The sequence below is a fragment of the Crocuta crocuta genome, unplaced genomic scaffold, assembly GCF_008692635.1.
Source record: "Crocuta crocuta isolate KB4526 unplaced genomic scaffold, BGI_CrCroc_1.0 scaffold561, whole genome shotgun sequence".
In the NCBI taxonomy this organism is placed as follows: Eukaryota; Metazoa; Chordata; class Mammalia; order Carnivora; family Hyaenidae; genus Crocuta; species Crocuta crocuta.
The window spans coordinates 875,120-903,041 of NW_027530529.1; the positions used below are offsets into that span (position 1 = coordinate 875,120).

At 39.9% G+C, this 27,922-nt stretch overlaps 2 protein-coding genes across 4 annotated transcripts in view; one reads left to right on the forward strand and one right to left on the reverse strand.

Moving 5' to 3' along the window:
• The window catches only part of RSF1 (remodeling and spacing factor 1), a 149,436-nt gene extending 129,464 nt beyond the window's left edge, over window positions 1-19,972 (reverse strand). The window contains exon 1 of the mRNA XM_077767536.1: window positions 19,785-19,972. Coding sequence (XP_077623662.1) covers window positions 19,785-19,971 — 187 coding nt within the window. The 5' untranslated portion in view covers window position 19,972. The remainder of the gene's footprint in view (window positions 1-19,784) is intronic.
• Window positions 19,973-20,429: 457 nt separating this feature from the next.
• AAMDC (adipogenesis associated Mth938 domain containing) overlaps window positions 20,430-27,922 on the forward strand; it is a 40,704-nt gene continuing 33,211 nt past the window's right edge. The window contains exons 1-2 of one of the 3 annotated variants that reach the window (XM_077767540.1): window positions 20,430-20,528; window positions 24,932-25,054. The gene's annotated coding sequence lies outside the window, so the exon portion shown is untranslated. The remainder of the gene's footprint in view (window positions 20,529-24,931; window positions 25,055-27,922) is intronic. The other 2 variants (XM_077767539.1, XM_077767541.1) reach the window with 2 other exon arrangements.

Below are 27,922 nucleotides of genomic sequence, written 5' to 3' on the forward strand. Positions count from 1 at the left end.
ATATATATATATATATATATATATATATATATATATACACACACACACATACACACATTGCAGTCCACAGCAATGACTTAAGTGGGGTTTATCCTCCCAGAAATGCAAGACTGGTTTTTAAAAATCTATCAATGTGATTCACCACATCAGCAAACTTAAAATGAAAAAAATCATTATCTCAATGCATTTCAAAATTTTTTGACAAACACCAATATGCATTCCTGATAAAATTTCTCAGCAAACTAGGAATAGAAGGGAACTTTCTCAACCTGAAAAAGGGCATAGTGAAAAATCTTGTTATCACCAGACTTAATGGTGAAAAACTGAATGCTTTCCCCCTAAGATCAGGAAGGCAAGAATGTCCATGATCATCATTTTTATTTACCACTCTATGTGTAGTTCTAACAAAAAAAAAAGAAAATTCACGAGTTCAAGCCCCATGCCAGGCTCTGTGATGACAGTTCAGAGCCTGGAGCTTGCTCAGGATCCTGTGTCTCCTCCCCGACTCATGTGCACGTTCTCTCTCTCTCCCTCTCTCTCTCAAAAATAAACATTAAAAACAAGATAGACAATTACTGAAAACAGAATATAGGGTAGAGAAACAGACCCATATATATGCAGTCAATTAACTCATGAAAAATAAATTTTTATTGAAATAAAATTTACGTAGCATAAAATCCACCATTTTAGCCATTTTAAAGTGTATAACCCTGTGTTTTGTATATTCGCAATATTGTACAATCATTACCACTACCCAATTACAGAATATTTCTGTCAACCCTGATAGAAACCTTATCTCTTCCAATTCCCCCCACCCTCAACTCCTACCAAGTACTAATTTATTTTCTGTCTCCACAGATCTGCCAAATTTGGAAATTTAATATAAATGGAATCATACTCAATGAAACCAAAAGTTGCTTGTTTGAAAAGATGAACAAAACTGACAAACCTTTAGCTTGTCTTCTATATAAAGACAAATAGAAGATTCACATAACTAAAGTCATGAATGAAGGTAGGGATACGACTACTGACCATGGAATGTCAATACATTAAACAACCTAGAAGAAATGGACAATTCCTAGAAACAAACTACCAAAACTTACTCAAGAATAGAAAATCTGAATACTCACAGGGTATTCAAGTTAAGAGATAATAAAAAAAAACTTCCCACAAAGAAAAGTCCAGCATCAGATGGCTTCACTGGTGAGTTTTACAAACATTTACAGAAGAATTAACACCCATCCTTCTCAAACTCCTGCAAAACCCAGAAGAGGAGGAATAGTTTCCAACTCATTCTATGAGGCCAGTATCACCCTGATACCAAAACCTGACAAAGAAAGCACAAGAGGGGCACCTGGTTGGCTCTGCTGGTTAAGTGTTAAGACTCTTGATTTTGGCCCAGGTCATGATCTCACAGTTTGTGAGATTGAGCCCTACATGGGGCTCTGCACTGACAGCACCAAAGCTTGCTTAGGGTTTTCTCTCCCTCTCTCTCTCTGCCCCTCCCTGGACTCGTGTGTGTGTGTGTATGCTCTCCCCCAAAATAAACTTATAAAAATATTTTAATAAAAGCAAAATGAAAACAGATTAGTGGGGGGAGGGAACCCTATCGTATTATACAAAAGAAATTTCTAAGAGGTTTAATTAAGATTACAATTAGAAAATTTTTAGGAAATACAGATGAGTGTCTTATAGCCTCAGAATCCTAAAGAGACGGGTTTCTTAAACAAAATATAAAAGTATAAACACTAAAAAAAGATTGACAATGATACTACACTGAAATTTTAAAGTTTAGATTAACAAGACAAAGTGTAAAAATAGTATAAGAAATAAGGAGTATTGACAAGATGTTTACACTGCAAATATAAATGCCAAAGGACTGACACCTGACATATAATAAGAATTGTGACAAATCAATAAAAACAGACAATCACAAAGAAAACAGAGAAAGAGCATAAAAAGGCAATTCATAAAATCAAAAACTGAGTGGCCAAAAAATATGAAAAATGCTCAACCTTATCATAGCAACAATAAGAAACAAATTCACAATCACATTACCAAAAACATAAAACTTTGACAATACCAAGTATTGAATATCTGGATGAAGGGAAACCCTCATACACTGATGGCAGTATGTAAATTAATAAAGCCACTTCAGAAAACAATCAGACTATACTACAACTAAAATAAAAATTTATATACCATCAGCCCAGCCCAACTTTAGGCAAAGCCACTGGAATGTTTATTACAGCATGGCCCTTAACAGCATATAGTAAACCTAAATATCCACCAATTAAAAACACACACACAGTACTTTTATGTAATAGGATACTATACAACAGTTAAATAAAAACAACATGTATCAACACAGATATACTGAAAAACAGTATTGAGAGAGGGAAAAAAGGAAGTTGCAGAGGAATGACTACAATAGTATACTGCTCAATGTAAAGTTTAAAAGCATGTAAATCCATACTATGTATTGTTTATAGATACATAAACATATATTCTTTGTATAAAGGAGTTTATGATAATAATAAACCCCAAATTTCAGGACAGTGGTTGCCTAGGGAACAGAGGAAAGAGAATTAGAACAGGAGTAATACACACAGGGCTTCAAATAAATCTGTAATTTGAGTGTTTTTTTTTTAATGTTTATTTTTTTACTTTTATTTTTTTATGTTTTATTTATTTCTAGGAGAGAGAGAGAGAGACAGCATGAGCAGGGGAGGGTCAGAGAGAGAGGGAGTCACAGACTGGAACGGGTTCCAGGCTCCGAGCTGGCAGTCAGCACAGAGCCCGACGCGGGGCTCGAACCCACGAACCGCGAGATCATGACCTAAGCGAAAGTCGGACGCTTAACCGACTAAGCCACCCAGGCGCCCCGAGTGTTTTAAAAAGTAAAAGCAAAAGCAAAGCAACTGAAAGAAAAAGGCACATCCTAGAAAATGTCAGAACTCTAGGGATTTAAAATAAAATTATAAAATCTTTCAAGAAGGAAAAGAAGCTTACTTGCAAAGGAAAAAGAATTAGAACGACAGATTTCTCATTAGCAACAGTGGGTGCTAAAAAAATCAAAGAGTGATACTGTCAAAGTATCGGGAGAATTATTTGAACACTGGAATACTGCATTTTAAAAAATATTTTGTTTAATATTTTTTTAATATTTATTTTTGAGAAAGAGAGACAGAATGTGAGTGGGGAAGGGGCAGAGAGAGAGGGAGACACAGACTCCAAAGGAGGCTCCAGGCTCCAAGCTGTCACAACAGAGCCCGACAAGGGGCTCAAACTCACAAATTGAGAGATCACAACCTAAGCCCAAGTTGGGCGCCCAACTGACTGAGCCACCCAAGCACCACTTTTTTAAAAAATATTTTTGAGGGGGAGAGTAAGAGAGCACGCAGACACAAGTGGAGGAGGGACAGAGAGACAAGAGAGAGAGAGGATCCAAAGTGGGCTCTGCACTAACAGCAGAGAACCCAATGCAGGATGCAAACTCCCCAATCCTGAAATCGTGACTTGAGCCAAAGTCAGATTCTTAACTGACTGTGCCACCCAGGCCCGAAATATGGGTAGTGAGGATAGAGGGCAATAGAAGTATATTTTCAGACATGCAAGAACTCAAAGTTCTCTTAGAAACCCTGGTGGAAAAAGAATGTACTACAGCAAAAGAATGACTCTAAAAAGAAAAATGTGGGAACCAAAAGAAGTGATGAGCAAATACACTTACCGAAATATATAGTTTAGTTTAAATAATTGCTGAGAGGGGTGCCTGGGTGGCTCAGTGGGTTGGGCGACCAACTCTTGATTTTGCCTCAGGTCATGATCCTAGGGTTGTGGAATGGAGCCCTGCATCTTAGTAGTGAAGTGTGGAGCAGGCATGGGTCTTGCTTAAGATTTTCTCTCTTCCCTCTTCCCCTTCCTCCTCTCCCGCTCTCTCTAAAATGAAAAATAATGAGGGGCGCCTGGGTCCCCTCTCGCTTAGGTCATGATCTCGCGGTTCGTGGGTTCGAGCCCCGCGTCGGGTTCTGTGCTGACTGCCAGCTCAGAGCCTGGAGCCTGTTTCAGTCTGTGACTCCCTCTCTCTCTGACCCTTCCCTGCTCACGCTGTCTGTCTGTCTGTCTGTCTGTCTCTCTCTCTCTCTCTCCTAGAAATAAATAAAAAAATAAATAAATAAAATAAAATGAAATGAAAAATAATGATTGCAGAGAGCATAAAAATAAATGATTGACAAGAGGGAACTAAATCCCAGGTAATTATTAAAACATGGCAGGTTGGGTGTGGGACTCAGAGGGTTAGGGAGGGAGCTTGCTAAGATTCTTATATTGCATGATGATACTATAGTTAGTAAAGAACTTACTGTGCTCCAATATCAGCCTTTAGAGGAAATGGAGAAAATCTCCCAGTATTAACTCTCCTATAGATACAGACTGTTTACATTTTTGATGATTCTAGCTTAGAAGTATATGTAATTTCTTTAAGTTATAACATTTTGTCTTTCAAGATGGAGATATCCCTCACTAATTAAATGGCATAAAATCAAAATTTAATTATAACTCAAGAAACATTAAGCCTGAGTTACCACATGGTGTCTAAGAGCATGTGTAAGTGGAGTCATTCTGAAAAGAGGATTCAACTCAATCATATCTGCTTAGATAATCGTTCAAGATCAATGAAGAGTTACTCATCAACTACCAACCCACACAGACAACACACATTTACTTATGTATTTTTTCATCTAAATAAGAGATTCAATCCATACTATCTGACATTTCTTTTTCTCCAAATAGAGTGCGATTTCAGTTTATAGGAGTTTCTGTTTGCTTCTTTGTGTGTAAGGGGGAACAGAAAACATGTCCAACAACTATCAAATCTTTATCCAGCAGAACACAGAAATCTTTACAACTACAACAAATGATTTTTGTGTTTTTTTAATAAATGCAAATGACAGTGTTACTCAGTTATAGAAAGCTTTACCTATAAGAAAATACAGCTGGACACCAATGCCAAGATAGTATAATAAAGCTAATTTTAATTATCTTTAAGTCATAAATAACACATACTAAAAAACCCCCATCTTAACAAAATAAAAGATGTATATTTAACCTACGTATAGCATATACACATATAGCAACTTAAATAATTCACAAAAACCAAAAGAGATGTAAAATAAGATAGACTGTCATAATTTTTTTATTCAGAATAAGCTTTTAGTAAGCTATAAAAGTAACATGGCTAGTTTTTCAAATAGTGCTTATAGGTTATTAGAATTCCGATTTTTAAAACATTTTTTTAAAGTGTATCCATTCATTCTGAGAGTGACAGGGACGGAGAGTGAGTGGGGAAGGGGTAGAGGGAGAGATCCCAAGCAAACTCCACACTGTCAGCACAGAGCTGGATGTAGAGCTCAATCCCATGAACCATGAGATCATGACCTGAGCTGAAACCAAGTCAGATGCTTAACTGAGCCACCCAAGCACCCCTGAATTTATTTTAAATAGGGAATCACACCTTCCCCCTATACGCCCTAGAGCTTTTTGGCTATTTCTTTCTTCAATAAATGGAACTATTAACTACCTACTCTCTACACCAGAAACCTGAGCACTTCTCTAGTTTTTCTTCTCACTCCCTACAGCTACTACCCCATTTCATATCTCACCAATAATATAACAACATCCTATAGCTGAATTAATAGCTATATTAACCTATAGCTGTCCACTGCCTTTCCAACACGTCACAAAATTTTAGTTTTAGAAATAAGAATTTCAGGTCACCTCTGTTGAAAATATGGAATAATTCAGAAAAATTGGGCTGGGGATTTAAAAAAATTTTTTTTAATATTTATTTATTTTTGAGAGGGAGAGAGAGAGAGAGAATATAAGTGAAGGAGAGGCAGAGAAACAAGGAGACACAGAATCAAAAGCAGGCTCTAGGCTCTAAGCTCAGCATAGAGCCTGATGCGGGACTCGAACTCATGGACTGCGAGATCATGACCTGGGCTGAAGCTGGACACTTAACTGACTGAGCCACCCAGGCGCCCCTTAATTTGAAAAGGTAAATAGCAAAAAAGTAATAATGACTTTTCCCTGAGCTATCTTGAGAAAGATAAAAGAAAAACTAGATTTTAAAACTATATTCTGAGATTCCTATAAAAAGTAATAAGCTTAGAAGATAGAGGTTAACACATATGTTTTGGCCTGCAGTAAAGATACGGTACAACCATACAATCCAAGAAGGAAACAGAGATTACACAAAGATTTACCACCTTAGGCTTCTAAGGCACTACTACAAATCAAGATGAAGAGGGTCTGGGAGGAAACAACAGAGGAAGAAAGGGAGGAAAGGAAGGAAGAAAAGAGAAAAGAAAGAAAAGAAGGAATAGTGTATGGATGAGGATTCAGTAGTATCGATCTTTACAAGCAATTCCCAAAAGGAAACAGTTAACACCCTGACAAATCTCTAGTAAGCAAAGGAAAAGAACAACTAAAACTACAACAAAATACCCATTATTTCTAGTTTGAAATATGTGAAATTTATTCATTCAACTAACATTTGAGCATCTCCTATATGCTAAGTTCCATGACACAAAGTATATGTGGCAATATGAACTCTTTACAGAATTTAAAGTCAGTCAGTGACAGTCTGCCTTTATTTAATGTGTTTTTTCCTTTAAACAAAGAAAAATATTGCTAAGGCATTTATAATTCAGTGTCCAAATCTGATTTTCTCACATGGTCTGAAGTTCATGAACCACAGATCTTTCAGAAACCTAAAGCCTGAAGTTGCAACTTTCTGTACACACATTATTTCAGAATCCTATGGCTTTTCTTACGCTTTTCTCTACCTGGAATGCTCATCCGTCTCCTATACAACCATTTAATTTCCATAATGACTGCAGTGATGCTATGACAGCTGCTGGGCAAAGGTAGGTACTCGCTCATTTATATTCCCAAAGCACCTCTTCTATTACAGCAGTTATACTCCTATATAATTGTTTGTATAACTAGATTCATACAAACATGACCATACAAACATGACACAAACATATGCCATATATAAGACATTCACTTTGGAATCAAAGACACAAGAGGTTAAAAGGATGAAAAAGAGGACGCCTAGGTGGCTCAGTCAGTTAAGCATCTGACTTCGGCTCAGGTCATGGTCTCATGGTTTATGAGTTTGAGCCCAGCATTGGGCTCTCTGCTCTCAGTGCAGGAAGCATGCTTCAGATCCTCTGTCTTATTCTCTCTCTGCCCCTCATACCCCCTTAAAAGTAAACATTTTTTTTAAAGGAGAGCGCCTGGGTGGCTCAGCCAGTTAAACATCTGACTTCTTCGCTTCAAATCATAATCTCACCGTTGATGGGTTCAAGCCTTCATCGGGCTCTATGCTGACATCTTAGCCTGGAGCCTGCCTTGGATTGTGTGTGTCTCTCTCTGCTCCTCCCCTGCTTGCACTGTTTCTCTCTCTCAAAAATAAACAAAAAAAAAGAGAGAGAGAGAGAGAGAAGTTCTTAGAAACTTTAAAAAAAAAAAAAGGATGAAGAAGATACATCACACAAAGCAGTAACCAAAAGACAGCCCAAGTGGCTCTACTAATACCAGACAAACCAGACAGAATTTGAAGAAAAAGATCAGGATAAATAAATGAAAACAGACATTCCAAGCTACACATTAGAATCACTAAGGCCGGGGCCACAGTCCCCAAGGACCCTGAATTTACTAGAGTGTGGTTAAGGCCCAGGCATCAGTATTTTTCAAAAGGATTCCCCAGATGATTCTAATGTGCAGCCAGAAATAGTTAATTAAATCACCTGATTATAATAAAGGTTGAAAACCACTGAGCTAAAAGGAAAAAAATAAGACCGCTTCTTTAATTAGGGTAAATGGAAGTCATAACAGTGGGAGAACGAACCCTGGAGTCTTTTGATGACACACTGCACAAAACGTTAGAGCTATAGGAGATGGAGTCTTAATTCAAAAAGTTTCAAGAAGAGAATTATTTCCAAATCAGAGAAAGACTAGAGTTATCCTCAGCAATGACAAACAGTGTTTGTGTTTGAGGCATTCAATTGTACCTATGAATTTGTATTTACTTTTAATATATTTCAGTATCCCATTAAAATATCAGACCTTTTATAATAATCCCTATTTAATAAAATTGGTACTTTTAAAAGTAAACAAGCATAGGGGCGCCTGGGTGGCTCAGTCAGTTAAGCGTCCAACTTCAGCTCAGGTCATGATCACACGGTTCATGGATTTGAGCCCCACACTGGGCTCTGTGCTGACAGCTAGCTCAGAGCTGGGAGCCAGTTTCAAATTCTGTGTCTCCCTCTGTCTCTGACCCTCCCCTGTTCGTGCTGTCTCTCTCTCTCTCTCTCTCTCAGAAATAAAGTAAAACGTTAAAAAAATTTTTTAGAAAGACTTTAAAAAAAGTAAACAAGCATAAATGAGTAGAAATGCATGCTATGACTCAAAAGCCTAACTATTCAAATCACTACTCAGTGTTCAGACCAAGACCATTGTACTGAAGATTACATTCCAATTCTAAGATTGTACCTGAGGGGACAGACAATACAGTGGTTAAGAACTACGGCTCTGAAGCCAGGTTTACCCAGTTTTAAATTCCTACAACACTATGAACTACCTTTGTATCAAACGTTCCTCCATTTTAACGATGTGTGACTTCAGGAAAGTTACGTTACCTCTCTAATACTCAGGTTACCTGTAAAGAGTAAATACCAACTGTACAACAGAGTAGTTGTGCGAATTAAATAATCTTGGTAGAAGACTTCACTACAGAGCCTGGCTCAACAGTAAGCTCTAATAACTGTAAAATTATTACTAAAGGCATTTATTTGACCTAGAAAATAATGGTAGAGCATGTACACTCCAAAGCCCCTCACTTTTGCAATTTATTTTTGTTTTATAAAAGCTGGAAATGGAGAAGATAATTTAGGTTGAAAAGGGAGGTCAAAAATATGGGAAAATAGCAAAGAAAAGGATGAGGCATAGTTACCATGATGAATCAAACCAGATAAGCACAGAAGATAGAGAGCTATAAAATGATAAGACCATGAAAGCAAAAAGAAAGACAAGGACAAAACAGTAGATCACAGTCAAAATTAAAAGGACAAAAAAAAAAAATCTCTAAAATGAGGAGTGTTATGGAAAGTCTGTGTTCAGATGCTGGCCACGTTAGGAGTACTAGAGATAGCTCCTGCATGGTTCTAATAAAGTAAAGCTTGACAGGATTTTAATGGGAATACAAATTAAACTCCACTGTATTTCTTATTAGGCAAAGTTGTCAGACGTGTTACAATCTTGCTATACCCCAAAACTCCAAACACCAAAACCAAACTGCAATATGGAATAACTCATTATTTTTCCTCGAAAGATTTTTACGTGTAAACACTGAGGAAACAGCAGTTATACTTATTGGCAGTCAACTGTGAGGATGCGCAGGACAAAAGGACCAGAAGTATCAAAATAAATTCCCTGACATTTCCAGCAGTCTAAGTGCTAAAGCTTTATAAACCAACATTCTGCACTTTCCCTGTGAAACTGACTGATGCTCAAGCATATAATTCCACCCACTAATAAGTAGGGTATTCTCAAGGATGTTCTCCCCAACCCTCTGTACCCTGAGTAACCTAAGTAAATATTTTTAAGTTCTACCTTCAATAAATATATCCTTTCTCATCTAAGTAGATGGCATCACCATTTTCCCAACCTTATCCTCACTAAGACCTGGGGTTCTGCCTCCAAATGAGATATGAAACCAGTCCACCTGGATGAGACTTTAAGGCCAGTCTAACAACAATATTACAATTCTTACCATTACTGCCAATTACTATGTCACTTGGCCTCCATCCCAGCCTTGCCATATGACAATTAGACAGAGGAAGCCATGGCTATCCTTGGAAAAAATTAGTCAACATAGTATCGTCACTCTGTTAACAGAAAAGATTAAAAAGATTCACCTAACCTAAAAAGAATAATAAAGAGTTGTGTATAAAATTAGATAATGAGGAAACTAGTGCTCTATTATTTTCATTCATAGGACACTCTAGGTTCTAAATTTTTATTATTTTGTTTCTAAAAGAGCCCTCAAACCCACAATCATCTATTTTTCTTCACTAGAATAGATTAACAATTTTGTTTTTTTCTTTTTTTTCTTTTTTAATTTTTTTTTTATTTATTTCTAGGAGAGAGAGAGAGAGACAGCGTGAGCAGGGAAGGGTCAGAGAGAGAGGGAGTCACAGACTGAAACAGGCACCAGGCTCTGAGCTGGCACCCAGCACAGAGTCCGATGCGGGGCTCGAACCCACGAACCGCGAGATCATGACCTAAGCGAAAGTCGGACGCTTAACCGACTAAGCCACCCAGGCGCCCCTAATTTTGTTTTTTTCTGTGAAGGGCCAGATAACACTTTAGGCTGTGCAGGCTTTATATTCTTTGTCACAATCACTTGCCTCTTCCACTTTAGTGTGAGAGCAGCCACAGACAATTATGTAAACAAATAAGCATGGCTGTGTCCCAATAAAACTTTATTTACAAAAACGGTCAATGGGTCAGATTTGGCCTACATCCATACTTTGCTCATCCTTGCATTAGACTATCACAGACTAGGTTTTAACTTCCAATTACATGCATTCATGTAACAGCCAAAGTACAATTCATGTACAGCCGAACTGAACAGCTGAAGTCGCATGTTCAACTGACTGTACCATGCAGGCACCCCATATATTTGGATTTTTTTAAGTATTTATTTATTATGAGAGAGAGACTTAGCACGAGTGTTGGGGGGGCGAGGGGGAAACCCAAAGAGAGGGGGAGAGAGAATTCCAAGCAAGCTCTGCACTGTCAGGCCAGAGCCTGACGTAGGGCTCAAACTCATGAACCGAACCATGAGATCATGACCTGAGCTGAAAATAAAGAGTTGTATACTTAACCAACCGAGCCACCCAGGCACCCCCATGCGTTCATTTTAAATACGGTATTACATCTAATGAAATAGGACATGAAATCTGGTTACTTTGAGTGCTAGTGCTAACCAATATGTCAATTACTTCTGACTAGCAATGGAAAGAATCTCATTCTCATATGTTGGGGAAATGTTTATTTAAGAGTTATATAAGAGTTAATTCTAAAAAAAAAAAAAAAAGCTTTAGAACAGAACATGGTCCTACAATGAATTGGGAAATAGTTATTCATTTCATAAATATTTATTCCTGCTCTCAAGGAGCTTGCAGTCTGGTAGGCAAGACTGTGAGTGCATAGAAGTTTTACATGTATTGTTATATAAAATCTACAAAGAGCTCATATGGGGTGAGGAAGTAGAAGTGGTTAATTTAACTTGAGAGAGAGAGGAACCTGGAAAAATTTCAAAGAGCACCTGGTGATTAATCACTAGTAGGAGTACAGTGAGCAGGCAAGTGAAGATGGGTAGACAATATTCAACTCACATAGAAGACTTTTTAAAAACTTTTCTAAAAAGATATAATTGACATATAACATGATATTAGTGTCAGGTGTACAATACGATTCAATATTGTATATACTGCAAAATGATCATAACAACAAACCTAGTTAATATTCATCACCACACACAGTTACAAATTTTTTTCTTCTGATGAGAAATTTTATGATCTACTCTCTTAGCAACTTTCTAATATATCATACACTATTATTAAATATAGTCACCATATTGTACATTAAATACCCATGACTGATTTATTTTATAATTGGAAGTTGTACCTTTTGACCACCTTCACCCATTTCACTTCTTGATCAAAGACTACTTTTAAATGTTTTTGTAATTATCAAAGAAGTACATAATCAGTATATGAAATGTGAAAAGAAAACGAAGAAAAAATAAAAACCTATAATCCTATTATTTAGAAATGATTAAGAAAAACATGTACAAATAGAGAAAAAGGCATAGTATAAACACAGAGCTAAACAAATTATAAAACAAAGTTCACTAAAATATGCATCATTACCAAGTGCACATATTACTTGTCCGTATATTAAAAAGAAAACAAAAAACAGACACACAACTTATTGGGGCACCTGGGTGGCTCAGTCAGTTAAGCCTCTGACTCTGGATTTTGGTTCAGGTAATGATCTTACAGTTCATGAAATTTCTTTCTCCCTCTCTGCCCCTCCCTCACTCACAAGCATAGGTGTGCACACTGTCTCTCTCTCTCAAAATAAATAAACAAATAAACTTTTAAAAAAAATTAAAAAAAAAACAACTTATTGTTTCATTGTCTACCTATGCTGGTAAACTATAACCTCCATAAAAACAAGGATCTTACTTATGTTTTTCATTAATGCATCCCCAGAATATAAGTTTGCCTGGCACATAGTAGGTAATCAATTAACATTTGTTGAAAGAACCAATCCTTTTTAAAATGAAGCCCCAGACTACTCTCTCAAGCAATATTTGATACTGTAAAAATTCTAACACAAAAAGGGAATAGAAAACACCCCGATACCCCTTATAATGCAATCTACCATAAAGAAAAACAAAACAAAAAGTACCAAGGCATAGTATTTTAAGACTATATCCATCAGAAGAGAGCCAAAGGAAATTTTCTTAAATCCAGGAACACACATAAATATCTCCCTTATTAAATATATGACTCAGGTTAAAATGTACTTTGGGTCTGAATTGTTCTTTTCCACACTGCATAAAATTGTCATAGAGATATTTTTAGTCTATTAATTTATAGACTAGAATTCATAGACTATTACTCCACTTGCTAAAAACTCAAGAGAAAAAAATTTAGCCTTTGAATGGTAATTTTAAGTCCAACCCAACTTAGCTACTTCTTACTAGATTAGAAAATCCTTAAAAGAAAACCCATGTTTAATTAGTTTTTTTAAAAAAAATAATCCACACTGTACTTAGCACATAGCAGATATTCAATACATATATTAAGTGAAGTAGCTAAATGCTTACCTTTCAAACAGATTTTAAAACACAGATAAATTTCAAAAGAAATTTCTTAGCAATTAAAAAACAAGCAAGTCAGTCTGCATGAACAAGCCCAACTTAGCCAGAAAAATCCTCTACCCCTACATCATCTTCAGTCTTGGGACAAGCCAGCAACCTCCCCCCAGACCTCCACAACTTTTGGATACCTCAACTCTGTAACATACCAAAAATGATGGCGAATATACTTCTCTCTTTCCTTCTAATAAATGAATAAAAGAATATTTCTTAATTCAAAATGGAAAAGCCAAACCAGAGCCATTTTCTACCAAAACAGGCTCTGATTCCAGCACTGCTACACTAATGGTCTGCCACTGCTGATCCATGCAACTTTGGGCACGTGCATCTGATAAGATCTTTTGTAAAGCAGTAGATGGTGGCTCCAGTTATGGTAAAGTCATCTTTCTACTTTGTAAAATTCACCTAAAAACGACTGTCACACAATCAGCACTATTATGAGTTACAGTCACAACTCCAGTTGTATATAAAAGGCATAGTCTTTTGTACTTGACATTTGACTGTAAAAGCTGTATGTCAAATCATTTTAAAATGGAAAAAACAAATTGTATCTAAAATCGCCTTAGTAGGGCACCTGTGTGGCTCAGTCGGGTTAAGTCTGAGTTTGGCTCAGGTCATGATCTCAAGGTTCAAGAGTTCAAGCCCCACATGGGGCTCTCTGCTATCAGTCCCCACATGGGGCTCTCTGCTGTCAGTGCAGACTCTGCTTCAAATCTTCAGTCTCCCTCTCTCTCTCTGCCCCTCCCTCCAAAAGTAAACATGAAAAATAAAATAAAATGGCTCTCATAACATAGAATCTCAAAAAAAAAAAAATCAAACCAAAAACAAATGATCCAACTTAATACCATACAAATAATCAACCACAGAACTATGGGAATCATAACACACTATCCACATATACCTTAATAGCCTGTTATTAGATATATGTTAACTCTTCAACCAATACATATATAAAAGCTATCTTTAAAGAATGAGGGGCGCCCGGGTGGCTTAGTCGGTTAAGCGTCCGACTTTCGCTTAGGTCATGATCTCGCGGTTCGTGGGTTCGAGCCCCGCGTCGGGCTCTGTGCTGGCTGCCGGCTCGGAGCCTGGAGCCTGTTTCAGAGTCTGTGACTCTCTCTCTCTCTGACCCTCCCCTGCTCATGCTGTCTCTCTCTCTCTCCCTGCTAGAGATAAATAAAACATTGAGAAAAAAAATTTAAAAAAAAAAAAAGAATGAAAAGTACATTTTTCTCTTGAAAAAGAATGTCCTCTGAAGGAGAGGAAGGACACTTGGGAGCCTTGGGTGTTGGTAATCTCACAAAGTCAATGTCCACTTTTACTTCTATCGATACCTCTTGATCATCCACTTTCTGCCAGGAGGATGCTAGGGACATCCATACAGAGCAGAGAATTAGGAGGGCAAAAGTAGACTGTGAGAGTGTGGGGATAAAACAACACCTTCAGGATGTCTGGCTGGCTGAGTCAGTCGGTAGTGCAAGCAATGCTTGGTCTTGGGGTTATGCGTTCAGGCTCCACATTGGGTACAGAGATTACTTTAAAAAAAAAAATTAAAAACTAAACTTAAAAAACAAAAAACAGGGGCACCTGAGTGGTGCTCAGTTGGTTAAGTGTCTGACTTTGGCTCAGGTCATCATCTCACGTTTTGTTGAACTTGAGGCCCACGCTGGACTAACTAACACACAGCCCAAGAGTCTGCTTGAGATTCTTTCTCTCTCTCTCTCACTCTCTCTCTCTGCCCCTACCCCACTTGCACTCTCTCCCTCTCTCTCAAAAATAAATAAATAAATAAACTTTAAAAATACACATGGGGTGGGACACCTGGGTGGCTCAGATGGTTGAGCATCTGACTTCAGCTTAGGTCATGATCTCACAGTTCATGAGTTTAAGCCCCGATCAGGTTCACTGCCGTCAGCCTGTCAGTGCAGAGCCTGCTTTGGATCCTCTGTCCCCCTCTCTCTGCCCCTCCCCAGCTTGCACTCTCCCTAAAATAAGTAAATATTAAACACACACACACACACACACACACACACACACACAGTACCTGGATGGCTCAGTCGATTAAGCCTCTGACTTCGGCTCAGGTCATGATCTCATGGTTCATGAGTCTGAGCCTCACGTTGGGCTCTGGGCTGACAGCCAGAATCCTGGGGCCTGCTTCTGATTCTCTGTCTCCCTCTCTCTGACCCTGCCCCACCTGCATGCACCCATGCTCTCTCTCTCTCAAAAATAAACATTTACACACACACACCCTTCAGTTAGTACACCTTTTCCTAGTCTAACTAACATCAACAAGAAATCTAAATTTTTCTCCCAATAGTTTCAACATACAGGTGGACTTTTAAAAGAATAGTCTGAAGAGGGGCGCCTGGGTGGCTCAGTCGGTTGAGCGTCCGACTTCGGCTCAGGTCATGATCTCACGGTTTGTGAGATCGAGCCCCGCGTCGGGCTCTGTGCTGACAGCCAGCTCAGAGCCTGGAGCTTGTTTCATATTCTGTGTCTCCCTCTCTCTCTCTGACCCTCCCCTGCTCACGCTGTGTGTCTCTCTCTCAGAAATAAAAAAACTATTAAAAAAAAAAAAAAAAGAATAGTCTGAAGAGCACCAATGGTTGGCTATACACATCTGTAATCAATCTCTGCTCCCTGGTTTTCTTCCCTGCAAAATAAAGTCAAAATGGACACAGGACTCCTTTCTAGCCCCCAAATTCAACGAAAGTCTCTAAAGCATAGGTTCCCAAGCTTTCTAGGTTCATGACACCCTCAGTGTTTCACTAATTTTTTCACAGTAACACTAAACAAATACTAGCAGTTCCACTTACCAAGTTGTTAGTAGCAATTTGACAAACTTATGTAGAAAAAAAAATGTTTTTACTTCATTCTTAAATAATCACAGTTACTTACAGAATGCATATTATGGTTGGGCAATGAACAACTTCTTAAACCTTGGAATCAAATGGGACACTGCTACCCTGATTTCCTGTTCATCACTGATTTACGTTTTGTCACAGCAACCCCCCCGCCCCCCCGCACAACCCAACAAAGATACATCATCCAAAGGAACACAGCACAATCTAATGTTCAAATCAGCAGTTATGTCAAGTAGTAGTTTACCTGGCAACCAACAGACATCAAGTACTACTGTATCTTCCTTAAAAATTTAAACTACCACTTGGTGCCTCCCTAAGTTGGTGGCAATACCCTGGGGTATCTTAGTGCAGTCTGGGAAACATGGCCCTATGGTAAGTTATTATGTAACTTTCTAGCTTTGGCCTCAGATAGACCTAGGTTAGAAATCAGACTCTACCAATAACTATATAATTTGGGCACTGGGCAGCTGAATCAAACTCCTGAAAGGTCTATGCCTACCCAACAGGACTAATGGTACCAACCTCAGAGAATAGTTGTGAGGAATGAGATGGTGTCTGCACATAGTAAATGCTCAATAAATGCTACTTATTATCACATCATTCAAACATAAATCAACTTTAGTCATTAACTCTCTGGAGGATAAAGGGAACATTCTAAACTAAAGCCACAATGTCAAATAAAAGTTTATGAACAAATTTTCAGGGAAAAGACCATAAAATGCTTAAACAAAGACAATGTAGAGAACAACAAACTCCTCCAAAGGATGTCATCACTTTGCTATACGTATCACAAAAAATGACTAGGTAAAAAGTCTTAAACTGGCAACTCTGAAGAATACACTTTCAAATACACCTTTTAAAGGATAAGCACACTAGAAAAAAAGAGTTTTATAAGCTAGGATTCTTTATGTAGCACTAAGAACAGACTTGTAAAAAGGAGCGCCTGGGTGGCTCAGTCAGTTAAGCATCCGACTTTGGCTCAGGTCATGATCTCACAGTTCGTGGGTTCAAGCCCCGCATCGGGACAGCTAGCTCAGAGCCTAGAGCCTGCTTCAGATTCTGTGTGTCTCTCTCTCAGAAATAAATAAAACATTAAAAAATTAAAAAAATAAATAAATAAAAATAAAAATAGTTTAATTTACACAGAGCAAAACTCATTTGATTATAAGAAAGACTTTTCCCCAAGAGCATAATAGCTCAATATTATACCTGTGCTCACACCCCTATTCTTACAACATGCCAAAATTTAATATTGTAATTCCAAATATACTTGTAGATCTCTCTCACAAACATCTTTAACAAAATTTGTAATACAAAAATACTTTAAGGGCTTAGTTTATGAAAGCGTTTTTGAAAATATTTCATTTGATCTTCAGATAACTATATTTACTGAAGAGATGAGGTCCATTGAAATTAAGTAATTTGCCTACAACTTTATATATTACTGTTCAGTGCTAAAACCCATGTCTTTTAACTCCTTCTAGTACACCACAACTCCTTCCTAAAAAGACTGAGTTCAAATCTTGTTAGTTTGGCCAATATTGTTTTATCCAACTGTTCTAAGTAGGTTAACTATCATCAAAGGCCTGAAAATCTTTTCCCTGCACAGTAAGGGCATTTCACCTGCAAGACTTTTCATTTGCCAAGTATCTTGAACTGTGTAATATTAATTGGTTAATAATTATTCTTAGATTGCATTATGACAAGATGTATTATTATAGATGTAACTATACCAATGGTAATGCAGTGGCTCAGCCCACTGGTACAATCTCTCAGCCCAGAATATTTCTCATTTTTCATTTAGTTTGTAGCCCATTGTTCAATTCTAGATAGAAATGTAACATGAACTAGTAAACTGACCCTGATATTTTTTCTTTGATAACCAACAAGCCAAATGCGGTGGCCAAAAACTTAAAAGGAATGGAAGGCAAGCAAACTTGTATGCCACCCAGAATGCAATGCCATCACAGGTCTATGCCTTCCTTTCAACTTGGTCCAAGCAAATTCCAAAAACAATGTACCAGCAATTCTTTCCCCAACTTCCCAATTTCTCCCAGATATATACATTACTATCATTTCCAAAAGTATCCTAAAAGCGACTTACTAAGGCATTCTATTTCACAGGGACTACTTCTCTAAAACTCGAATGTAAATACAATTTCCTAATAAAATACTTACATTGGGGAGCTTAACTTCTAAAGAAATTCTGCAGGAAGTGTTTACACAATGTAACCTATCACACTCTTATACTACATTAAAAAAAAAAAACTACCTTTTTACATGCCAGAGTTTAAGGGTAAATTTGGGCAGGTAAGAAGAGGTAGTTGCCTATACCATAAATGCTGTATTAATTTGAGTCTTTGGTAGTCATAACATCATTTTCTCCATAGCTAATATTTTGAAAAACTTCACACGCGGATCCCTCTTGGCAATGTAAATGCATTCTGTTAACAGAAACTTCTTCATTTCCATGGAGAATTGAAGAGCAACCCTGCTTTCCTGGAGAGGAAACAGCTATCTGTCTTATACAATACCCCGTCCACTTTAGCCACCTAATACGGATCAAAAAAGATCTATCTGGAAAACGTCTCTTCTCCAGCCAACGGCTGTTCCCAGATAAAGGCAATGCTTAGAATACGGAGAAGAAGGAAAAAACAAAAAAAATAAAAAATAACCCTTCTCCGAGGGAAGAAATATGCCAGGAAAGGAGAGCCATGGATCAGGAATAAATAAGGGGTGAGTGTACGCGCTCAGTCTAAGGGCGGGAGGCAGCAGGCACAGAGCGGAGATGCTCCAGCGAAAGCACCACCAGCAGCAGGAGCAGCAGCAGCAGCAGGAAGTTTCAATGGGGCCGGGCAGAGCATGCGCCCTGCACCCGCGCGGTGGCCTTATGTGGAAGGAGCACCACTTGCGAACACCAATAATAGACCAGCAGCACAAGAGAGAGAAACATGAGCAACAAGCACCTTCTTCAACTGTTTCCCCCTCCGTCTGAGCCCCTCCTCCAGCCTACATACTAACCACCCCACCCCACCCTGCAAATGGGAGGGCGACTTCTTCCCCTAAGCCCCGCTGCCAAGATGAAGGGGGAAGGGATTAGAAAAGTGGGGAGATGCTTTTCTATTATTTGGGGGGGAGGTGGGGTGGAGGAGGAGGAAAACTATGGGGGAGGAAAAATTAACCCTCTCCCCTCCAAAGTGGAGAAAAGCTGAACGACTTCCACCTCCAAAGCGAGAATAGAGAAGGACCCTCTCCCATGGGGGAGGAGCAAACCTCCCTACTCCGAGGAAGGAGTTTTGGGGGTTAAACCGGCCCTCGAGGGGAAAGGAAGAGAGACGTGAGCCGACTCTCTCGGGGGAGTTCCCACTAGAGGGAGGGAGAGCAGAAGTGTCCGCTGGCCCCCGCCCACCCAGGTGGAGGGAGAGAAAGGGGCGCCCCGAGAAGATGAGCCCAGCCTCCCCCGAGATGGTCGGGAGGATGGTGGGAGGAGGGGAAGGAGCAAGGCAAGGGAGGAGGAGAAAAGCGCAAAGCTGGCCGGAACCTGCGCTCCCCTTCCCCCGCCACCCAGGGGGAGAAGGGGTGGAGGACCGGCCCCTGCCGCCGGGGAGCAGTGCCAGGGGCCGCCGACCAGCACAATGACCCCCTCCACGCCCCCAGCCCACACCTAGCCCGCGACGCCCCCACCTCCGCTCGGCGCCAGGCCCAGTGGCCCTAGGGGGTCTCTGCCCCGCCTCCCCACTGCCCAAGACCCTGGGGGCTGGGCGGAAAGGCCGGGCCGGGCGGAGCTGCGCCCCAGGGGAAGGACAGAGCCGCGGAGGCCCGGGATATCCGTGAACAGCGGAGAGAAGGAGCTTTCCAGGGCCGCTTCCCGCCGGGCGTTCGGGCCCCTCGCTTACCTTCTCCACTGCCGACGTCCGGCGGCGGCGCCTGCAGCACCCGCTCCAGCTCAGGGAACGGCAACTCAGGCAGGTCGAGCAGCGGCCCGTAGCGCTCCAAGAAGGAGCAGACTACGGCGAAGTTGGGGCACGAACCCGGGCAGCCCGGAGGAGCCATCGCGGCCGCCGCTGCTGCCGCCGCCGCCATTTTGAACTGGAGGATGGAGGAGGAGGCGATGGGGGGGTGGAGGGAGTTAGGTGCCGAGGAATGGCAGGGCAGCTTTCCGGACAACAGGAGGCGCTAGCGAGTAGGCTCCCCTGCGGATCTGAGCGTCTCCGGCACGGCGCCGCGATCCCACAATACAACGGCTGCTCGGAGCAGTCGAGAACCTAACCAGACGAGGGAAAGAGAGGCGCTCTATGCCTTTCACTTTCCGCCCTTTTCCGCCCCCCTTCCCTCCCTCTACTTCGCCCCTCCCACTTTTGGGTTTGCCACAGCCTCGTGTGACAGGGGGAATGAAAACAAGGGAAGCGGGGCAAGGAAGGGGACTGGAAGGACTGGAAGCTTGAAGAGGCGGGACTTTTTAGGAGCGGTGGCCAATAGGCTTGGAGGGTGAGGGGCTTCTGACGACGACTGGCTGAAAGGCTTTTTCGGGGCGGGGCGAGTGGGGTGAGCTCTTAGCCGAGAGGGCCTGAACGAACCAAGGTGAGAGGTAAAGTGCGGAGCCGTTTGGGATCGCAACTCTTGCGAAGGGAGGACGTTGGGTGAGTTTTGCGGGGTCTCCGGGATCTGAATCCCGGCCATCAGATGGTGGGGGAAGTTGAAGAGAGTGAATAAGAAGCGGAAAAAGAGGAGAATCGAAAAGCACGATTCTGGCAGAAGGTTGGGAAGGGGAAAGGTAGAGAAGTGCTCTTAATTAGGGATTGGGATGGGACCTTTGTAAGTGCCAGCGAAGCTTTGCTGAGGGCTATTGCTGTCTGCTAGGGTGTAAGAATCGTAGCTATACTGGAAAACAGGGCCTGAGGGAACGGGGCTCTGCGGGGATCACCTAGCTGAGGAATTGGGGCCCTGCTAGAAGATCAGGGGGCTGAAGGGACCAGGCTCTTAAGGCCGACCAAGGTGTGAGGGGACAGGGCCCTGCTGTGGTTGTCAGGGTGTGAGGGGGAGGGGCTCTTGAGGAATGAGGATCTTTGTAGGGGACCAGGATTCACTAAGAGAACGGACGGGATAGCGACCTGGTGCAAGAGCAAAAAAGTTGTTAGGAGACAGGGTTCCGCTTCTTTGGGGGTAGCAGTGATCATTTTCCCACAAAGAATCTCAGTCTTGCAAAGTAGAATGTGCAGCTTGGAACGCAACGTGCATTATGGTTAGGAGCCTGAGCTTTGGAAGTCAGCCAGACTTGGATCTTAACAGAACTGCTTCAGGACATTACAGAAGATTCTTCATTTCTTTGAACCTCTGGAAAGTGGGGATAATAATAGTACTTACATCGTAGGATTTTACTAGGTATTGCAGTAAGTTGATTAGCACAATCTCTGGCACATTCGTTGTAACTATTTTTAAAACGTTAGTTGCTATTATTGAACAAAGGAATTTCTAAAATTTCAGTTGAATTTAGCCATAATTTAGGTAGTCTACTACTTTGAGCCAGAATTTTGAGCATGCATTTAAAACTTACATAATATCTTCTTAAAAAGAATTTGAAACAAGGTATAATATAAACCATGTAAAACAGGAAAATTTATGAAAGGAAGGCAAAGATATACAGTATAGGTGCATAATTGGGAACAGAAAATGCTTACAACTATTTCTGTGTTTCTAAGGGAAAAAGCACAATGGTCTATATCATTCTCATTATCTAAAGAAAAACATTCATTTTTATTGAGGGAAAAGAAAATCTAGATTGTAAGTGGAATTTATAACCTAGAATACTAACTCATAATCCTGACTACTACACAAACTCTTTTTAAAGGGAAAAATGTTTTTTGAAATTTCTCAAATACTCTTGAACATTACGTTTTAAGAAATACTGCTGTGAAAAATTAAAGGCAACACAACAGTGTGACTATACTTCATGCCACTGAAGTATACACTTAAAAATAGTTGAAAACAGGGGTGCCTGGGTAGTAGCTCAGTCCATTGAACATCTGACTTGATCTCAGCTAACTTTTTTTTCATTTTTTTTAATTTAAAGATTTTTTAAGTTTATTTACTTTGAGAGAGAGAGAGCGTGCACAAACGGGGGGGCGGGGTGAGGGGAGGAGAATCCCAAGCATACTGTGTACTGTCAGTGTGGAGCCTAATACAGAGCTCACATTCACCAACCATGAGATCATGACCTGAGCTGAAACCCAGTGTCAGTTGTTCAACTGACTGAGCTATCCAGACACCCCTTTTTACTTTTTTTTTTTTTAGTTTATTTATGGGGGGGGAGTGTTTGTGGTGGAGGGGCAGACAGAAGGAGAGAGGATCTCAAGCAGTTTCCACACTGAGAACCCAGAGCTAGACACAGGGCTAGATCCCATGAACAAGATCATGGCCTGAGCCAAAATAAAGAGCCAGAGGCTCAACCTACTGAACTACGGGCACCTCCATCAAATGACTCTTTTTATTCCTAAAGAATTTGTTAATGACACTAATAAGTGTACAAAAAAATTTAGAATTTCATGTATGACCTCATTACAGGTACTTAAACATTACTGACAGGGTTGAATTCTATCTCTCTCTCTGTCTCTGTATTGGCTTCATTTTCATAAAGATTTCTGTGAGGCTGGAAAATGGCCAGCAGAAGCTTCGTCCTCACAAGACCCTCATAGCTTCATTCTGGAGAAAGTAAATATTTTTCCTAAGGCTCTGGGGAAATACCAGGGAGAACTCTGATTAGACATCTCTAATGGAAGTCAACCTATCTCAACAAATGATGTGAATGAGGGCTATTTTCCCAAAGACAGAGAGAGATGTTACATGCCTCTCTCTCTCTCTCTCATGCCCACACATAAAGTGCATCAGGTCTACTATAAGTATATTTTATTTTAGTTTGTGATAATATGCAGCCAAATTTGGAATTACTTTATAGCCATCAAGACAGAGTGGAATATCATTAGTCTTATCTTTTGAATATCCAATAACTTTCTATATTCAGAAATGAATTGAGAATTAAGATAATAGTATTTCAGTTTATTTGAGAAAAATGACTCACTTTTAGGTCATTTTCTTTAATCTACCTTGGGTTTTTTTAAATTTTTATTTAACTTATTTTTTAAAAATTACATCCTAGTTAGTTAGCATATAGTGCAACAAAGACTTCAGGAATAGATTCCTTAATGCCCCTCACCCTTTTAGCCCATCCCCCCTCCCACAACCCCTCCAGCAACCCTTTGTTTGTTCTCCATATTTAAGGGTCTCTTATGTTTTTGTCCCCCTCCCTGTTTTTATATTATTTTTGCTTCCCTCCCCTTATGTTCATCTGTTCTGTGTCTTAAAGTCCTCATATGAGTGAAGTCATAAGATATTTGTCTTTCTCTGACTGATTTATTTTGCTTAGCATAATACCCTCGAGTTCCATCCACATAGTTGCAAATGGCAAGATTTTATTCTTTTTGATTGCTGAGTAATACTCCATTGTGTATATGTATATATACACCACATCTACTTTATCCATTCATCCATTGATGGACATTTGGGCTCTTTCCATACTTTGGCTATTGTCGATAGTGCTGCTATAAACATTGGGGTGCATGTGTCCCTTTGAAACATCAGCTGACTCTTTATCTCAGCTCAGTCATGATCTCAGGGCGTGAGTTCAGGCCCCAAGTTGGACTCCACGCTGGGCATGAAGCCTACTTAAAGAAAAAAAACAGTTAAAGGGGTAAATTTTAGTGGCGCCTGGGTGGCTTAGTCGGTTAAGCGTCCGACCTTCGCTTAGGTCATGATCTTGCNCCTCCAGCAACCCTTTGTTTGTTCTCCATATTTAAGGGTCTCTTATGTTTTTGTCCCCCTCCCTGTTTTTATATTATTTTTGCTTCCCTCCCCTTATGTTCATCTGTTCTGTGTCTTAAAGTCCTCATATGAGTGAAGTCATAAGATATTTGTCTTTCTCTGACTGATTTATTTTGCTTAGCATAATACCCTCGAGTTCCATCCACATAGTTGCAAATGGCAAGATTTTATTCTTTTTGATTGCTGAGTAATACTCCATTGTGTATATGTATATATACACCACATCTACTTTATCCATTCATCCATTGATGGACATTTGGGCTCTTTCCATACTTTGGCTATTGTCGATAGTGCTGCTATAAACATTGGGGTGCATGTGTCCCTTTGAAACATCAGCTGACTCTTTATCTCAGCTCAGTCATGATCTCAGGGCGTGAGTTCAGGCCCCAAGTTGGACTCCACGCTGGGCATGAAGCCTACTTAAAGAAAAAAAACAGTTAAAGGGGTAAATTTTAGTGGCGCCTGGGTGGCTTAGTCGGTTAAGCGTCCGACCTTCGCTTAGGTCATGATCTTGCGGTTCGTGGGTTCGAGCCCCGCGTCGGGCTCTGTGTTGACTACCAGCTCAGAGCCTGGAGCCTGTTTCAGTCTGTGACTCCCTCTCTCTCTGACCCTCCCCTGCTCACGCTGTCTCTCTCTCTCTCCTAGAAATAAATAAAACATTTAAAAATAAAAAAGGGGTAAATTTTATTTTATGTATATTTTGCCATAATAAAAAAATAAAAAACAAGAAAGTAAAGTCTTATTTTAGGAAACTTGTCTATGGTATATAGAGAAGGTTTCATTTAATGTATAGTAAAATACTTTTTTTAAGTAATACTGCTTAAACACAAATTGAAATTCAAATATATTGGTAGAACTTTCCAACTGCCAAATATGTATCTCTAGACCTGGAGATCTAAAGACACCATTTTAAGAAAAATCTGACCCAGAACACATCTTTGACAACAGTTTTGCAGGAAGAGACAAAAATTTGGTAAGGTCATTACTAAATCGACCTTAAATAAAGGGCAGATACACAATATTAAATAAAATTATTATCTTTGTAAGGCAGAGAAAGGAACTTGCAAAGGAACTCTGACAGAAATAACTTTCAAACCAAATAAAGTTTTAATTATATTGTTTTGTAACCCTTAACCCCACCCCTGCCTTTCTGTGTCTTCACTTTCAGGTTTTCCAGCACCTCACCTCCTGCTCTTCCATGGGTTGTAAAATGACATGCTAAAAGAAAGCCTTGTACTAGTTTTCTTTTCTCGGTGTTTACACTGTCTTCAAAAAGGGACTGATAAATAAGGTTAGAGTTTCTGCCTTTTCTAATCCAGATTGGCATGGGAACAAAGTCCTTGGACATCAGAGAGTTATATACACCCAAAAGATAAGAAATGTTTTACTACAAGATTTAGATCATACCTTCACTAAGTCTGTTCTTGAAAAGAAAATAAATAACAAACCCCCATAATACCACCATCTCTTTTTGCCTTTTTGGACCAAGAGAAATTGTAGGTTGCAAGTGTCTAATCCCAATGTATGTAGTTAAGTAACTGAGTTATATGCATCAGACTAGAATGTAAAGGTAGAGTAGCTTTAAAAAAAAAAAAAATCTGTGATTAATTTATTGCCACTGCAGTGACGAAGCCTTCAAACAAGGCTTAAATTACCTACACTCAGTCTAACTTTGTTTATGAATAAGAAATTTCTTAAGATGGTTCATATTTCACATCCTGTTAGGAGGAAAAACTTTTTTTTCATTCAGAATTAATGTCTAGTTTATTCAAAATACCAGAAAGTAAGAAACAACCCTAATGTTCATTAACAGAAGAATGGATGAATAAATTGTGATAGATTCTTACAACAGACTATTCACACAAATATATACTTGGTACTACAACATGAGTGAATCTCAAAGCCTGTTGAGTGGAAGGAAACAGACACAAAAGAATAGGTACTGTGCAAATCCAGCAATATGACGGTCTAACTAATCTAGGGAAATAGAAACAAAATACTGGTTTCTTTTGAGCTTCAAAAGGGATTGGCTAGAAAGGTATACAAGGCAACTCGATTTCTGTATCTTTTTTTTTTTTAACGTTTTATTTATTTCTAGGAGAGAGAGAGAGAGAGACAGCGTGAGCAGGGGAGGGTCAGAGAGAGAGGGAGTCACATACTGAAACTGGCTCCAGGCTCTGATCTGACAGTCAGCACAGAGCCTGACGTGGGGCTCGAACCCACGAACCGCAAGATCATGACCTAAGCGAAAGTCGGACGCTTAACCGACTAAGCCACCCAGGCGCCCCATCGATTTCTGTATCTTGATTGGCAAGTTTTTAAATTGTCAAAACTCCTTGAATTCTAAACAGTATCCGTGCACTTAACGGAATGTAATTATGCTTCCATTTTTAAATTTTATGGCTTTTCCCTCTATTATCCCAAATTGTATTATAAGTCTGCCTTATAACAGAATAATTAATACATATTTCTGTCTCCACAACAGAATGCAATTATCTTTGCATTTGTGACACATATTTTTAAATAGATATTGTAAGCCTGATAACTGTATATTGAGGTGAATTGGGTTTAGTTGTGGAGTCAGTTAGGAGAATTCCTAATCAGTCATAAGCAAATTTACTTAGGTTTATTTAAAGTTTACTTTTTAGGGGCACCTAGGTGGCTCAGTTGGTTAAGCATTCCAACTTCAGCTCAGGTCATGATCTTACAGTTTGTAGGTTCAAGCCCCGTGTCAGACTCTGTACTGATAGCTCAGAGCCTGGAGCCTGCTCCAGATTCTGCGTGTCTCTCACTCTCTGCCCCTCCCGTGCTTGCACTCTGTGTCTCTCTCAAAAATAAATAAATATTAAAAAAATTTTAAATAAAGTTTACTTTTTAAAAAGGGAATACATCTATAAGTTTGTGTATATATGGTATATGTAGAGAAAAAGCTATTAAGTGTCAACAAATAGGAATCTATGTTCTTGAAGATAGTTTAATTAGAAAGTATACAAAAAGAAAGAGAAGTTGTAATTTAAACAAGATTTAAACCAGCCATTTTTTTTCCTAATGGTAATCGAATTCTGTGTTGTAGCAGAATTCTACTCATTGAAGAAAGCACTTTTAGAAATGTCTTATGATAGGGGCACCTGGGTGGCTTAGTCGGTTAAGCGTCCGACTTTGGCTTAGGTCATGATCTCGTGGTTCGCGGGTTCGAGCCCCGCGTCAGGCCCTGTGCTGACTGCCAGCTCAGAGCCTGGAGCCTGTTTCAGAGTCTGTATCTCCTTCTCTCTCTGACCCTCCCCTGCTCACACTGTCTCTCTCTCTCCTAGAAATAAAAATATTAAAAAAAAAAGAAATGTCTTCTGATATTTTTTTTCTTTAGAGAGAAAGAGAGAACAAGCTAGCAGAAGTGGGGGAGGGACGCAGAGGGAGAGATTGAGAGAGAGAGAGAGAGAGAGAGAAAGAGGTGGGGTGGGAGAGAGAGTCCTAAACAGGCTCAGCGTGGAGCCAGTCATGGGGCTTAGTCCCACGAGCCTGGGATCATGACCTGAGTTGAAAGCAAGAGTCAGGTGCTCAACTGAGCATCCAAGCTGTCCCTTACCATTGTTTCCTTAAGAGTTATTCATCAATCTTTTCTCTTAATAGCATGGGTGAGTCTAGTTTCTCTGATGTGATGAAGATTTTTACTTAAAAAAAAAAAAGTGTGTAGAACTGCGGATATTCCAATGTATTATACCTCATATTGTTGCTATGTGTCTACATATTTTAACTTTAGTATTAGACAATCGAGGGCAGGGATCACATTATGCAGTTTGGTATCTTGTACAGCAAAGACTAATATTGACTGCTATTGACTACTAAGGCTGGATTGGCTGTTAAGATATTAAGATACTATGGTGGGGGAAAGGGAGAGAGGCAAACCATGAGAGGCTCTTGAATACTGAGAAACAAACTGAGGACTGATGGATGCGGGGGGGAGGGAGGAGATGGGCATGGAGGAGGGCACTTGTGGGGATGAGCACTGGGTGTTATATGGAAACCAATTTGGGGCGCCTGGGTGGCTTAGTCAGTTAAGCGTCCGACTTTCGCTTAGGTCATGATCTCGTGGTTCGCGGGTTCGGGCCCCGCGTCGGGCTCTGTGCTGACTGCCAGCTCAGAGCCTGGAGCCTGTTTCAGT